The 16,944-nt window shown below is 41.0% G+C and overlaps 1 protein-coding gene across 1 annotated transcript in view; it reads left to right on the forward strand.

Annotated features, from left to right (window-relative positions):
• The window catches only part of ANK2 (ankyrin 2), a 274,592-nt gene that overhangs the window by 102,096 nt on the left and 155,552 nt on the right, over positions 1-16,944 (forward strand). The window contains 3 exon segments of the mRNA XM_049786554.1: positions 11,774-11,872; positions 16,020-16,205; positions 16,609-16,632. Of these exon segments, the coding sequence (XP_049642511.1) occupies positions 11,774-11,872; positions 16,020-16,205; positions 16,609-16,632 (309 nt within the window).

A 16,944-nucleotide genomic window follows, 5' to 3' on the forward strand; every position in this document is an offset into this window, starting at 1 on the left:
GGTATGAATCCCACTTGATCGTGATGTATGATCTTTTTGATGAAGTGCTGGATTCGGTTTGCTAAGTTTTTATTGAGTATCTTTGCATCTATGTTCATTGGTGAGATTGGTCTGTAGTTTTCTTTTTTGGTAGTGTCTTTGCCTTCTTTGGGAATGAGTGTGATATTAGCCTCATAAAAGGAGTTGGGGAGGATTCCTGTTTTTTCTATGGTTTGGAAGAGCCTATGGAAAAGTGGTAGTAACTCTTCTTGAAATGTTTGATAGAATTCACCTGTAAATCCATCTGGGCCTGGGCTTTTGTTCTTAGGAAGTTTTTTAATTACATCTTCAATTTCCTCTGCGGTGATTGGTCTGTTTAGGCTTTCTAGATCTTCCTTTTCCAGTCTTGGAAGAGGGTGTTTTTCCAAGAATCTGTCAATTTCTACTGGTTTTTCTAGCCTAATTGAGTATAGTTGTTCATAATATGATCTCATGATATGTTGTATTTCTTGAGGTTCTGTTGTAATATCTCCCCTTTCATTTGTGATCTTACTGATTTGGGTGTTTTCCCTCTTTTTTTTGGTGAGTTTTGCCAGTGGTTTGTCTATCTTGTTTATTTTTTCGAAAAACCAACTCCTGGTCTCATTGATTTTTTTGTATTGTTTTCTTAGTTTCTATGTTGTTTATTTCTGCTCTGGTTTTTTATTATTTCTTGCCTTCTGGTTGTGGTTGGATTTCTCTGTTGCTGTTGTTCCAATTCTTTGAGGTGATCTTTTAAACTGTTGGTTTTGTTATTTTCCTGTTTCTTGACATGGGCCTGTATTGCTATGAGTTTCCCCCTAATTACTGCTGTTGCTGTGTCCCATAAATTTTGACATGTTGTCTCTCCATTGTCATTTGTCTCAAGGAATCTTTTTATTTCTTCCTTGAGTTGTTCTTTGATCCAGCTGTTGTTGAGCAGCATGTTGTTTAATCTCCAGGTATTAGTTTTCCTCCATTGCTTCTTCTTGACCTCAATTTTGAGCTCTGTTGCGTAGTGATCTGAGAGGGTACTTCTAATGATCCTTACCTTTGTGGTCTTATATAGGTTGGCTTTGTATCCTAATACATGGTCTATTCTGGAGAAGGTTCCATGTGGGCTTGAGTGGAATGTGTATTCTGCTTTCTGGGGATGGAGGGCTCTATATAGGTCTATTAGCCCTAAATCTTCTAATTTTTCATTCAGAGCTCTTATTTCTTTGCTATTTTTCTGTTTGGTGGATCTGTCCAGTGGTGATAGTGGAGTATTGAGGTCCCCTACTATTATCACATTTCCCTTCATGCGTTTCTCCAGGTTTGCCAGTAGTTGCCTCACATATTTTGCTGACTCTACATTAGGTGCATAGATATTGACCAGGGTTAGTGTTTCTTGATCTAATGTTCCCCTGATCAGTAAGTAGTGATCCTCTTTGTCTCTGATCACTTTCTTGAGGTTGAATGCATTTTGGTCTGATATAAGAATGGCTGTCCCTGCTCTTTTTTGTTTTCCATTGACCTGAATAATTACTTTCCATCCTTTTATTCTAAGCCTGTGCTTATCCTGTATCTGTAGGTGTGTTTCTTGCAGACAGCAGAAGTCCGGTTTATTTTTCCTAATCCAGTTCTCTACTATGTGTCTTTTAATTGGAGAGTTTAGTCCGTTAACATTTCGGGAGATTATTGAGAGAGAGGATTGTTGTGCAGTTGTGTTGTGTAGGGTGGTTTTTGTTACAATCGGGGGTTTGGATTGTGTAATTGTCTCTGAGTAAATCGTTTAGGATCGGTTTTGTTTGCACAAATAGTTCAAGTTTGTTCTTGTTTGAGAATGTTTTTAGTCTATCCTCCCATATGAATGAAAGTTTTGCTGGGTATTAGACCCTAGTTTGGAAATTTCTTTCATTCAGTCGTTTTAAATATGTCATTCCACTGTCTTCTTGCTTGAATTATTTCGAATGGGAGATCTGGTTTGATTCTTATGTCCCTACCTTGGTACTTGAGGTTTCTTTTCTTTCTTATTGCTTTAAGGAGTTCCTGTTTCTCTTTGTTTTTTGCCAATTGGATTACTATATGTCTTGGTGTTTGTTTATTAGGGTCTATCTTATTGGGAACTCTTTTTAATTCCTGTATTGGCATTGAGGTTTCTTTCCAGAGGGTGGGGAAGTTCTCTGTTATTATCTCTCTGACTACTTGTTCTTCCCCTTTCCCTATTTCCTCTCCTTCTGGTATACCCACAATTCTTAGATTGTTTCTTTTGTCCTTGTTCATTAGATACTGGACTATTCATTCCAGTGCTTTGCCCTTTATTTCTTTGTTGGTTTCTTGATCATTTTTTGTTTGCAGTTTTCCTTCGAGTTCTTGAATGTGTTTCTCCAATTCTGTGTTTCTGCTTGTAAGGCTTGTTACTTTGTCTTTTAATTCCTTCACTTCTTTTTGTATGGAATCTCTCATGTTCTTTAACATTTCTTCTTTAATTTGGCTGATTCGTTCATCCATAGATTTCTTATACTCGGTAGCTAGGGTTTCTCTCATTTCTTTTTATTAATTCTTGCATTTCCTTCCTCATGGCTGTTTTTAGGTTTTCTTCGCATGGATCTGTGCGTTTTGGTGGACTTGGAAACTTGCTAGGGTTTGTCACCATATCTCCAGGTATTGGGGTTCTCCTTGATTTATGCATATTTCTTTGTATTTAATGGTGTGCTTTAGAGTGCTGTGCTTCTAAATTCCGCCTGTTTTGATCCCCTGTGGTGTGGGAATGGGTTCCTTCCCTGAGGGTGGTTCTAGAGGGACTTTTGGGTGAACTCGCTGAGGTTTGGTTCCTCCTGTGCTCTTTATGTGGCCTGGTTAGTTGTTTTGCCCTTTTGTTGGCAGCTAGTACTGGCCCTCTCCTGACCACAATAGTGGAGGGCACTGTTGAGCCTAGCTGTTTCTCCCCTCCTCTACTACCTGAAAGTCAGCCTTCCTCTTTATTCCTGTCAACAGGTGTAGTTCCGCCCCTGGCCACACTGGTTGCGGGCGCTGTTGAGCCTAACCCTCTGTTCCCTCCCTTATCTGGGAGTCAATGAAGCTCTGCTCCTCCGAGTTTCCACAGAAGAAATTCCCCCAGTCCAGCCCTCCCGGTAGCTGCTCTCAGCCCTTGGGGGGGTCTCAGGTCCACTCTGGGGCTCGGGGCTAGGTTGCTCTAGGTTACCTAAAGGTCCAGGCGGCAGGCCCAAGCTCACCCAGTCTATTCGTCCCACCTGTCCCAGCGGGGCAGGTGACTCTGGCCCACTAAGTACTAGGGAATGCCCTCCTCTGTCTAAGCTCGGGTCGGGTGGGGTGAACTCTGGGGCCTGGAAAGTGAGGCGATGGGTGGTGTGGTCACTGTGCCAACAAGTTGGCTGTGCGGATTTCTCCGAGTGCCCACGTGGAAGGGCTCCAGTGGAATGCATTCACCCTGGGCGCCGGCGTGGTCACGAGCGCAGGGGTCCCTGCTCTCCAGTTGGAGCAGCTCCGGGCCCCTGCAGCCACTCTGGGGGGGGGCACAGGGTGGCGGGGGCCGAAATATTTTTATAATGAGGAAATGCAAGTCAGTATTTCTGTGTAAACCATTACACCTGTGTCTTTATGGTTATACCGTATTTATTTGAGTATAATGCCCACAATTTTCTACCGAAAAAGAAATCAAAGTTTGGGTGCGCATTATAAACGAGGGCTGGGGTGGGGTGGCAGTGGCGGCCGGTCCAATGAGGGCTCAGGCCAATTGTGGGTTCGCACTGCGCCTTTTCTGGGCTGGCCTATCTCTCGTGACACCCTGGTTTGGTTAAAACATCATGGGAAGATATACCAAAATAAATGATCATCAAGAGTTTTTTGAAGACAGGCGTCACCAATCCAATGGACGGCACAGAAGACGACCTGCTGTGGAATTCAGACTCAGAAGAAAGCCAAGAAACTGGAGAAACAGATGTTCCTGCCAACTGGGACACTGATGAAAAGTTAACTCGAGAAGAATGGGAACAACTCTTTAGTGTATCTGATGATGAATCTGACTTGGAAGCATTTTAAATAAATATTGTTTTTTCGGTTTTTTGGTTTTTGGTTTTTGGGCCACACCCGGTGCTCAGGGGTTACTCCTGGCTGTCTGCTCAGAAATAGCTCCTGGCAGGCACGGGGGACCATATGGGACACCGGGATTCAAACCAACCACCTTGGGTCTTGGATCGGCTGCTTGCAAGGCAAACGCTGCTGTGCTATCTCTCCGGGCCCTTAAATAAATATTGTTACTGGTCATTTTATTTCGGTTTTGTGCTTATACCAGTTTATGTTGTCAGTAAATGATTTTTATCATGGTCGCACGCGTTCAACAACATTTTTTTTTGCCAATTACAATGCTTGGTATGAAACAATTTTATACCGATTTTTAATAGAAAATTAGGGGTGCACGTTATACATGGGTGCATTTATACTCGAATAAATATGGTAAGTTAAGGTTTTCTTTGAACTCTGTACATTGAAAATTTCTTCCTTCCTTCCTTCCTTCCTTCCTTCCTTCCTTCCTTCCTTCCTTCCTTCCTTCCTTCCTTCCTTCCTTCCTTCCTTCCTTCCTTCCTTCCTTCCTTCCTTCTTTCCTTCCTCCCTCTTTCTTTTGGTTTTTTGGGCCACACCCGGCATTGCTCAGGAGTTACTCCTGGCTGTCTGCTCAGAAATAGCTCCTGGCAGGCACGGGGGGACCTTATGGGACACTGGGATTTGAACCAACCACCTTTTGGTCCTGGATCGGCTGCTTGCAAGGCAAATGCCGCTGTGCTATCCCTCCGGGCCCACATTGAAAATTTCTTAGTGATTTATTCTCAAATAAGATCCTTTTTTTTTTTTTTAAACTATATCTGAACATCAGGGTTTTCAGAGTTGTTCATCACAGTTTTGGGGGCATTCAGTGTTCCAACTGCAACTTCACCACCAATGTGACCTTTCTTTCACTAATGACTCCAGTTTCTCACCCACCCTCATTAGCAGGTACAAAATAACTTAGTTTATATTGCTTGTTACAATGAAATGGTAAGTGGAATTATCAAAAATAATCAGTAAAGGCAAGTTTATGATAGTAGTCATATCTCACAATGGTTATTAAGTCATTGAGCTGATTGTTTTTAGTTGAGCCTTCTAGAAGTGTTATGTTCTTGCTAATTGAGACTGGTTGGCTTCTGTGCTACTTTCTCATTAATTTTCTATGCTCCAACTAGTCTGTCAGTCTTGTGGAAATAGGAGGTGTCACATGACCATGCATTCCAAAATATATGTACCTGGAAATTTCATCAACTTGTCATTTCTGCAGAGATTATGTGGAGTCATTTGAATGGCGGTGGCTGTGGGGTGTGGGTAAGGCTGCTGTGGTTTCTACAGAATGGAGACCTGGCCCACTCTCTCTCAAGGGCACTAGAATTTTCACCCCAATGACTAGAATACCCTTGAATTCCCTGAACATCACTTGCATCTCTTGCACGATTAGTCTCAAACTGCGAGGCTGAGCCATTTACGTCGTCTCGAATAAGATTCTCCACTTTGGTGATACATTGAAAATCTAGAAATAAAATAATCTACCTTTTGCTTCCAGTAAAAACAGAAACGTTATGAGTTTAGAAGTTTTGAATATAACAGGATATAAATTCCTTTCTGGAGGTGAACAGCAGCGGTGTAGAAGATGGATTTAGTTGTCAGGGTAAACCAGGTGCTGATTTGTGGACACTAATCTTGTTGGTTATTACTCTGTAACAAACTATTCCAGCACACAGGGTCTTAAATGGTCAAAAACGTTTATTGTCTTTGCAATTTCTCATCGGGAACCTATTAGCGACATAGCTGTGCAGTTATAGCTCAGCCCCCTCTAGAAACGTGAATAAAGCTATTGATTAGGTCTGAGCCATGGAAGACATTCCTGAGCTGGAGGCTGCCTTCTCCCCTTCAGGGTGCTTTTCCATCCTTGGCAAGTTCCTGCTAGTTGCCAGTGAGAGGTCTCAGATGCTCTCACCCAAGTTTCGCCACCACTGCTTGCATTTCACCACAGCATGGCTTCTCATTTCCTCCAGAACAGCTGCGCCAGGAATGAGCAAGGATATGGGGAAGTGGTTTTATTCATGAATTGATTTTGATATTGGGGCTACACCCAGCAATGCTCCAGGCTTACTCTTGGCAGGACTCAGGGCTCCATGTATCCTGTCTGTGATTAAACTGGGGCTGATGGTGTGCAGGGCTTTCCCTCTTTACAATCTCTCTGGCCTATGATTTTGAACCCCTACCTTGAAGTTTTAGCCCATCATATGTCATCATCATCAGTGTACTGGAAGCAAATGACTACAGTGGTCTATGGTCAAGGGTAAAAGGAAGTAAGTTCCTCCTTTGACAGGGAGCCAGGAAGATGGGTCAAAGAGCTTTGCATGTGGGAGCCTAGAGTTTAGTTCCTAGTACTAAGTAGTCTGCCCTCCCTGAGTATTTCCAGGAATGACCCCCACAAAAATGACAATAAAAGGAGCAGGGTCAATGAATTTTTTTTAGAAATTTTTAGGCCATTCAAGGATAAATAAGAGCTGGGATTCTTTTCTGTGTTATTCACCTAGCTTTTAGCAATTTTTATTCAGTACCACTGTGTGTTAAGCATTGAAGTCTCTCAGAAAGTTAAGACCTGGGAGAGGAGATGAAAGGCTGAAGGTTTATGTCTGAGGATCTCTTGTCTGATATGCCTGCTGTTGTTTGATTGTTGTTGTTTTGCCACATACAAAGGTGTTCAGGTTTTACTCCTGGCTCTGCACTCAGAAATCACTCCTGGTGGTGCTCAGGGGACCATATTCCCAGATACCATGAATTGAATCCAGGTTGGCCATGTGCAAGGCAAACACCCTTCCTCCTTTACAATTACTCCAGCCTCTCCTGATGTCCATGTTTATCTGCTGACCCTTCCTGATCTCTGTAACTGGCCACGCCGTGGTGTGCACGTGATCTTGGGCTTAAAATTTTCTTTCTTTGAGTTTCCTTTCAAATTCAACTTTTCTTTTCATCTAGGAAAAAGGGGCAATTAAAAATGGTTTAATCTCATTATTAAATTAGTGCTATTTATAATAGTGTTCATGTTTTAAGAAAACAGTTTAGGTAAATAGCAGCAAATTGCAGGATTTTCTCTTTCTTATAGCCAAGTCATATTCTATGATGTATGTATGCCACAATTTCTTAATTCATTCAGCTGTTGCTGGGCACTTGTTTCAAGATCTTGGTTATTTAAAAGCTGCAATGAATACATGTGTGCAGAGATCTTTTTAAATTACTGTTTTATGTTTGAGGGATAGAAGCTAAGAAGTAGAATTGCTGGGTCATATAAAGTGCAGTTAATTACTGAAATATATAGAACAAGCTTAGCAGCATAGAACTTAATGTCAGAACAAATAAATTACTGAGCAGTTTACAGTGGTATTAATTTATACCACACTTGAAACTTTCATAATCACTTTCACCTTTTAGTTTATGTTTGATAAATTAAGTGACCTAAGAGTTTACCCTTAGCTTGGAAATCACATGTGCTAGATGAATTGCTTAAGAATTATTTTTTTAATATTAAGTGTACTTCATGCTTAAGTTTTTTTTTGGGGGGTGGTGGTGGTGGTCACAGCCAGGGGCCCTCAGGGGTTACTCCTGGCTCTGTGCTCAGAAATTGCTCCTGGCAGGCTCAGGGGACCATATGGGATGCTGGGATTCGAACCACTATCAATCTAGGGTTCGCCATGTGCAAGCAAACATCCGACTGCTGTGCTACCGATCCAGCCCCTTCGTGCTTGTTTTTTTTTTTTTTTTTTTGTGCTCCACTCATTGGTGCTAAGAGGCTGTTCCTGACTCTCTGCTCAGGAGTGACTGCTGATAGTGACTGTCTGTTGCATGCAAGACAAGTCCCTTCACTCCTGTATGATCTCACCAGTTCATGCCCCAACACTTTCCTTTTCTTCCTGTATCCCTGCTTGAACTTGTTGTTGGTGAGTCTCATTCCCACCTAGTCATCTTTTCAACCATCTTCACTAGCATACCCTTTTTTGGTCCTTAATATATACTTCGACCATTTCTTTAGTGTTCTTAAAACACACAAGATTTCACCTGTTCACTTTGTTTTTCAAAATATGGTCTGTGACTAGCAAGTTGTGCCTTATGTTGTTTCAGTTGAGTTTATCAAAGACTTCTATTTTTGTCTGTTCAAATTCTTTGAGTATTTTTTCCATTGTCTGGTCATTTGCTTCAAGGCTCTTTTCTAATCCTTTCTGTTGTTTGGAGTTGTTATGCATCTCCTCTTCCAGCTCACTGATTTGGTCCTCAGCTGCTGTTACTCTGTTGGAGATGCTTTCCAGTGAGGTTTTCATTTTGCCTACTAAGTTTTTCAGACTTGTTATTTCAGTCGGAAGTTTTGGGATTTCTCTCTTCATATTCTCTTGATTCTTATTTGTGATTCATTCAGCTCGATCCATGCTTTGATGTGACTCCACCCTGGATTTAGGTATAACTACCTGCAAGACCCGCCCATTTCTGGGAGGTGTCTTGGGTGGACATTACATGTAACTTTACCTGCAAGACCCTGCCCATTCCTGGGAGGAGTCTTGGGAAGGTTAGATAAGGCCTTTGACCCAAGGGATTAGGGTCTGCCAGCATGGAGGTCAGAGGAAAGATGGCTGAAAGAAATTAAGACGCAGGGCAAGCTAAGGATAGCATGCGTGAATGGTTAAGATTGGCCACATATGTGGTGGATAGGGTATGAATAAAGCTGATACTTCCTGAAGCCTGTCAGAGTGAGTCTGATTCCCGCCGAGACCACCTGAAGATGATGACCTGCCGGTTAATGGGGGGATGGAGCCATGTGGCCGGGGCTTAAGGACAAAGGCCTCCATCTCCACCATCCAAGCCCATCTTAAGGGCTTGCAACACTTTGATTTCTATGAGGATCCTCTATATTTCTTCTCTAAACAACTTATCTGATAGGGCCAGGGCAGTGGCACAAATTGTAGGGCATTTGCCTTGCATGCGCTAACCTAGGACAGACAGATCAGACAGACAGATCCCCTGGCATTCCATATGGTCCCCCAAGCCAGGAGTGATTTCTGAGTGCATAACCAGGAGTAACCCCTGAACATAACCGGGTCTAGCCCCAAAACAAAAAAATATATAAATATAAATATAAACAACTTATATGAGAGGCTAAATAGGTGGTTCGGTCATCAGAGCTGCCATATTCATTTTCTATGCATGGTGTTGGCCTGCATTGTTTCCCCTTGTCACCCTTGTAGTGTGGTGTTTCTTTGTGTTGTGCTAGGGTTCATTGACTAGGAGATGTGTGTGACCGTGAATTCTCTCAAGTTATTCCTGAAATCAGCAAAACTGCTGGGTCATTCCTCTTGCAGGCTTTTCTTTATCATCAAACTGTAAAGTTATTATTTTTTTTTGTAGACTATTTTTGGTGGATGGGGCTATTTTCAATAACATCTATTTCAGTATTAAGTTTTTTCAAAATCCCTGGCTTAATCTTTGTTTTTATTTCTCCTCCTTACTACATGGACTTTTTAAGGGAATCAACTGTATTTAAGACTCGGACTTGATTTTATTGGGTTTTGAGAGCTTATGAATATTTGACAATTTTTATTAAAAAAGTACTTTCAAGAGTGGGGCCAAGGAGCAGGTATGAAGTCACTTGTCTTGCATGTTGCTGATTGGGTTCCATCCCTATCACTTCACCTGCTTCCCTGAGCACTACCAGGAACGATCCCTGAACAGAGAGCCAGGGTCTCCTGAGCATTGCTGGGGGGTGTCTTACGAATCAATATATCCCAAATATATATATATATATATATAATTAAGTGTCTCCCCCATGAGGTATCACAAACTACAGATGATTTACTGAAAGGAAATTTTGTTAATTTAAGCTGTGTTTTAAACTCACAACAAAACTCTTCATTAAAAACAGTACGTGGCTGTATGATGTTATTAGTATAGCCCATGCTTATGTCTGTCTGATATATCTTTAGGCCCTGGGGGCCGCAGGAGGCAAAATCTAGGTGATCCTGGGGGCCGCAGGAGGCAAAATCTAGGTGATCCTTGAGTGCAAAGTCAGTAGTAAGCCTTGAACATTGGGGGGTATGACCCAAACAACTAAAACAAAACAAAACAAAAAAAGATTCCTCTAGGGCAGGGCCACAAAATGTTGTATGGAGGGCCATTTGCGGCCTGCGGGCCTTGAGTTTGAGACCCCGGCTTTAGGGTTAGAACAGGTGGCTGTGATATTAGCAAATATTCACATGAATGGATTTGAGAATAAGTAAATGATAGACTATCAAAATGAATTTTCTTAAAAAATATATCTTTGATATACATCTTGTTAGCTCAATGAGAGCACTGAATGATAGATTTAAATGACCTGATAAACAACCTGATGACTAAAGACTGTATGATGAATTTGGATGCTTTTTTAGTGTTCTTAGGTCCTGGCTCCATCCTTATTTACAATCTTGATTTGAGCCAAAAATAAAAAATTGATTAATTAACTAAATAGATTAAAATATTTTAATCATACTTTATAGTCTCTTTGGTCTATTCTGGCATTATTACTAATTTATATCTTTAGGTCCCAGAGAGATAGCACAGTGGTAGGGCATTTGCCTTGCATGCAGCCGACCCAGGACAGATGTTGGTTTGAATTCTGGCATCCCATATGGTCCCCTGAGCCTACCAGGAGCAATTTCTGAGCTCAGAGCCAGAAGTAATCCCTGAGTGCCCCCAGGTGTGACCCAACCCCCCAAAAAAACCCCAAAATTAACATATCTTTAAGGATGTTCTCTAAGCTATGTATATGCAAGATAATGGTGGTCTGTATCAGGGGTCCTCAAACTTTTTAAACAGGGGGCCAGTTCACTGTCCCTCAGACCATTGGAGGGTCTGACTATAGTAAAAACAAAACTTATGAACGAATTTTTTTTGTTTGTTTGTTTTTTTGGGCCACACCCGGCGGTGCTCAGGGGTTACTCCTGGCTGTCTGCTCAGAAATAGCTCCTGGCAGGCACGGTGGACCATATGGGACACCAGGATTCGAACCAATCACCTTAGGTCCTGGATCAGCTGCTTGCAAGGCAAACACCGCTGTGCTATCTCTCCGGGCCCATGAACGAATTCTTATGCACGCTGCATATATCTTATTTTGCAATGAAGAAACAAAACGGATACAAATACAATATGTGGCCTGCGGGCCATAGTTTGAGGACCACTGGATGAATTGATAAATGTGAAAAACATTACACAAATATAATACAAACATTAACTTGTATAGATGGATGTTATATATGAAATTCTCTATATTAAATAACCACATAGATATTAAGCTATAAATATCTTTTTTAAGCAGTTAGGTAATAAGAAATGTGAATTTTTAGCTCTATATCTTAAATAAGAGAAGATAAATATTTCTTTTTTTGAAGTAACTTATTTTACGGAAATAAATTTACTTAGAGAAATGGAAAGAGAGACAGACAGACAGACAGAGACAGAGAGAACAAGCACACAGACTTTTCCAAAAGGGAAAAAGCAGGAAATAGTTCTTTTATCTTTTTTCTTCTTATGCTTTTAGGAATTGTGGGTGGGAATCATCTCACTTTGGTTTTGTTTTATCATGTAAATATACTTGTGACTCACATATCTATATTTCACCTCTTCAACCCTTCCCTTTGTTGGTATTCCTCAGTGGTTTGAATTTCACAGTGACTGAAGGTCTGACTATTTATTTCAGAATGGCTTCACTCCTTTATACATGGCTGCCCAAGAGAACCACATCGATGTTGTCAAATATTTGTTGGAAAATGGAGCAAATCAGAGCACTGCCACTGAGGTAAGAAGGGCAGCCCTAACAGCTGCATTTTCTTACCTTAATCTCCATCTGCTTTATGGCCACTATTTTTTCCTCGGAAGCATTGCCGGGACTGTTTGTGAGATGATTATTATATATGATGGTGACCAAAAATGAATGACCTGACACACACACAGTTTATTGAGTTGATGCTTCCTTCTGGGACTCTTGTCAATTTATTCTTACAGAATATGGTGCTACCATCCATTTGCCCTTCTCTCGTTTAGGGAGGACTTGCTTTATTTAATCTAAAATTAGATTACAGTAAATAGCCTCTATCCCTTTTCATCAATGCCTACCTTTGTTGAGAGCCAATATAGCTCTTTAAGGAGATCATTTCTGATACTAGAAAAAAATCATTAGGGATTTGTCAGCAAATTTCCTGAGGAATGTATTCCTGAATAAAAGCTGCTTCCAATTTTGTCAAGCACATCTTATGACCTATCCTTCTTGGATTTTGACTGTACCAATGAATATTGGAAATCAATCCTATGTTCACATGTTCCAGACAGCGACTCACAGTACTGTAATTTTGGTCAGAGCTTCCTTTTCTCTAGGCAATACGTCCGGTGCGCAGGACTAATTTTGGATACTCCTTCTCATTTCTGCCTGTGCACACAAACAGAGAAGGTCAAGGATTGTTTAGAACTATGATTCTGTAAGGCACTGAGCCTGGAGAAAAGTTCCCTATGGTCAGGGAGAAACCCCAGAAGGGAACAGAGGAGAGCACAGTGGGAAACTAGTTCTCCTTGCCTCCTGTTAACCAAGGATATAGATCTGGTGTTTCCTGTTTTTATCCTGCTACTCCATAGAAAAAATTTTAAGTTCTTGGTGTGGTGTGAAAGATAACACACGGGAATATGTCATGGAAGATCTAGAAGGGTGGTTTGTAATGTCATATATGTCTCCTTTTCTGGAGAACAAAATCATTCTATGAAATAGGTATCAGGCTCCATTGTAACCTGCTGTGGGGAGTGATTATTATAAATCAGCTTAATCCAATCCCAGTCTATCTAAGACAAAACTTTCAATTGAACTTTCACTAATGACTTTCCATTTAGTTTAAAAATAAAAAACACCCATATTTACAGGAACAAGTTTACTACTTCTGTTGAAAAACTAAGTTGCCAGCTATAAAATGGTTTCTAGTTCTTTGGCCCAACCACACAGACTTTGCCTTCTTACTACATGGATTTTAAGAGATATGTGATCTTTTTCTGAGACAATAATTAAGTCAAAGAGTAGAGTGTGATTATCTTTTTTTTTTTTTTTTTTTTTTTTTTGGTTTTTGGGCCACACCCTGTGACGCTCAGGGGTTACTCCTGGCTATGCGCTCAGAAGTTACTCCTGGCTTCTTGGGGGACCATATGGGACGCCGGGGGATCAAACCGCAGTCCGTCCTAGGCTAGCGCAGGCAAGGCAGGCACCTTACCTCCAGCGCCACCGCCCGGCCCCGAGTGTGATTATCTTAACAAAGTTTAGCTAGCTATATAAATGTTCTATAATATAAAAAAGTCTGTGTTATTTTCATTCCATTTTCTTAAAAAACAGAGTCATTTATCAAAAGAAAACACCAGACTATGGGATTATTCTATTCATCAAAAAATAGGCTTCACATTTCTATTGGCTAGGCTTGAACTGGGGGGTTGAACCATTCAGCCCGCACAGTTTTGGCCAAGTATCAAATTCTTTTTTTTTTTTTCTTTTGTTTTTCAAGTATCAAATTCTTATTTTCAAAAGTGTATTGGTGTTTGACATTTGATCAGATTAATAAATAATATTGGTCAATAAAGGAAAAATGGTGCACTGACAATACAGTGCAGTGCTTCAATACATTCAAGTTAGTTGAGGTCCTTAAAAAATTCTCACTCCAAATACATACTCTAAAGGAAAATTTCTAGTGTAATCCACATGATTGAGAATACTAGCTCAATTCTCTGTGCTCCTGGGACCATTTTTACAGTTATTGATTCTCTTCTTTCTTCCCATCTACTACCAAGGTAGAAAGCTACACATGTTTTAATGAAACTCTATACTTTTTGGGGAGGAGGATAGAGGAAAAAGAAGCTTTCAGAATTCTCAGCCAAAAGGACAAACAGGTAGATGGAAGAGTCCAAGAATTACTCCATCTTGTGGTGGTGTCAGGCATTAACCAGATCACCCCTGCAGTGTTTAGGGGTCTTGAGGGCGCTGCCCTGTGATACGACATGCAGTGCAGGGATCAGACCAAGTTGTCTGCAAACTACGTAAGTGCCTTCACCCTTGTAGTTTTGCTCTGGCCTCAGTTCACATTTTTTTACTAAAAACTCTGACCGAGTTGCAGGGGTACTTAAGAGTAAACATGTTCATGCTAATAACTTTTCTTTCTTTTTTTTCAGTGTTTTAATTGGTGCCCAAGTTCTAAATTTAGACAACTATTTGTTTTTGTCTTACAACTCTGCATGCTTTTACTCTTCCACTCAATTAAGTGATGTGTTTATCCAAAATTCCTTATTTAAAATTTTTATTAGTTGTAGTAATGCGTATATGTTGTAACTCACTTGAAAAAAATTATTCATTGCCCTTCCCCATATAGTTATCTTTAGGGAGGTAGGAGTTGGTTTGGGCCATAGCTGGCAGCTATCAGGACTTCAGGGGACCATGCTGTGCTGGGTATCAAACCCTCCCTCTCCCATACCAAGCATATATCATATATGCTCAGCGCATTCAACTCTCTCTCGCGCGCGCCTTTCATTCACCTTATAAAAGAGATTGCAGTTGAGCAAATAAAGTAATTAGGTTATTGTTTCTAGAAATATAATTTTAAATATACCATCTATGGCTCTCATGTTTTCTTTCTATGGTGGATGCTTCTCTAAATTCTCATGTTTTCTCTCTGTGGTGGATGCTTCTCTAAATCTCAGAATGGTTTTCAATCATTTATGAATTCTGGGAGATGTTTGTGTGTGTGTGTGTGTGTGTGTGTGTGTGTGTGTGTGTGTGTGTCTGTGTCTGTGTCTGTGTCTGTGTCTGTGTCTGTGTGTCTGTGTGTGTTAACCTGAACTCAAGAATATATTTTTTACTATTATTTTTGTTGTTGTTTTTGTTTGTTTGTTTCTTTGCCTTTCCATGAATGAAATGGTTGTTTCTAGAGAGAAAACAGTCCTCTTCTTCCTGGATTTTCTAGTCTGGGCACACTTTATGCCTACATTCCTCTGACTGACATGATCCGCACTACTTTTTACCCCCAAAATTTAGAATTAAGAGGCTTATGTATATGCATTGCTTATCATCTGTAACTTTATGTTCAATGATCTAAATGATAAAATCCATTCAAATGAATCAGCCTTATTTAATCAAAGTTCTTAACTGTTTTTGCCCTAATAATTGCAGGAAGATTTAGCAGTAGAGAGAGATATTTAGCCTCTTGCAGAATCAGTCACATTATTTCTTGCCTGTTTGAGTGACTGTATTCTTTGAATCCTACTCAGACCTGTTCTCCATCAATTTGACCCTTTCCACTGTTCCCCTTTGCCCTAACCAGACACTATTAGGGCTGATTCTAAATTTGAGTCTCCCATGCTAAGAATTATTTAGGTATCTTCTGTGTAGAGTCTATTGTAGTAGGGAATAAAAATGGTTTTCAAGGGTCAAGAAAGATAGTATGATGGAGAGGATGTTGGCCTTGCATGTGGCCTACCAAGGTTTGATATACAGCATCCCATATGGTCCCCCGACCACCGTCAGGAATGATTCCTGAGCTCAAAGCCAGGAGAAACCCTTGAACATCTCCAGGTGTGCTCCCACAGAAAACAAAAACAAAGGAAATGTTTTCCAAACTTAGCCTAGAAATGAAATCATGGGCCTGAGAGGGCCTGACTTAACTCACTTGTCTCCAACTAGGGTTTTATCTCTATCATTATCACTTCTGAGTCTCTAGAATGACCCACCATGGTCCACTGGTGGGTCACTCAAGAGACAAGAATGGCTCTTAGTCTATAATATGGTCAAAATCTATTTCCTGGCCCTAGTCATGGCTCCACTTCTGGCTTGTCCATCTTCCCCACCTCTTTAAAGTTTAGATGCACCATTGCTTAGAATGGAACCCCATGCTGGGAAAGTTCAAGGAATCCTGCTTCTCTGTTGGCAGGATGGCTTCACACCACTTGCTGTGGCCCTCCAGCAAGGACACAATCAAGCAGTGGCCATCCTGTTGGAAAATGACACCAAGGGGAAAGTGAGGCTGCCAGCCCTCCACATTGCTGCCCGGAAAGACGACACCAAATCAGCCGCGCTACTGCTCCAGAATGACCACAATGCAGATGTTCAGTCCAAGGTGAGGGAGGCATGTGGGTCTGGCTGCCAGATTTCTTTATGGGATGTCTCCCAAACAGGCCATGAAGTGTAGTATAAGACACCATTTCTGCTGGTCACCTGCAGAGATTAGTTAGCTGCAGAAGTATTTCAGCAAAATGGGACTCTTTGGGGGGTGTAGTTACAAGAAAGGAAGAAAGACCATTTTCTTTTAATTCATCCTTATTTAATTTTTAATTGATGAGTTTTTTTCTTAGAAATGTTTTCTGATGGCCAAAAGAAGAGGAAGAGAGTTTAATGGAGAACATTTTGTTATCTAGTGCTCTGGGTGTCTTTGTTTAGTAGAAAATGTTCTGGCATGTGGGCCCCTTCATTTTACACCATATGTAATGTCTCCTTCTTCTCCCCACACAACACTGCTTCAGATGATGGTGAATAGGACAACCGAGGTACAGTATTGTGGCTATGTCAAATAATCTTTTTTAAAAATTTATTTTAGTTCTTCACCAATCAAATAAAGGCTCACTAATGTATACTAATGGGTGGGGCCTCCAGGGTAAGAAAATCCACTTAAAATGATTTCCTATTGGGGCCACAGCAGTGGTAGGGCATTTGCCTTGCACACGCTAACCTAGGTCAGACTGCAGTACAATTCCCCCGTCATCCCATATGGTCCCCCAAGCCAGGAGCAATTTCTGAGCACATAGCTAGGAGTAACCCCTGAACATCACCAGGTGTGGCCCAAAAAGAAAAAAAAAAAA

The sequence above is a fragment of the Suncus etruscus genome, chromosome 14 (genome assembly GCF_024139225.1).
Source record: "Suncus etruscus isolate mSunEtr1 chromosome 14, mSunEtr1.pri.cur, whole genome shotgun sequence".
Classification (NCBI taxonomy): Eukaryota; Metazoa; Chordata; class Mammalia; order Eulipotyphla; family Soricidae; genus Suncus; species Suncus etruscus.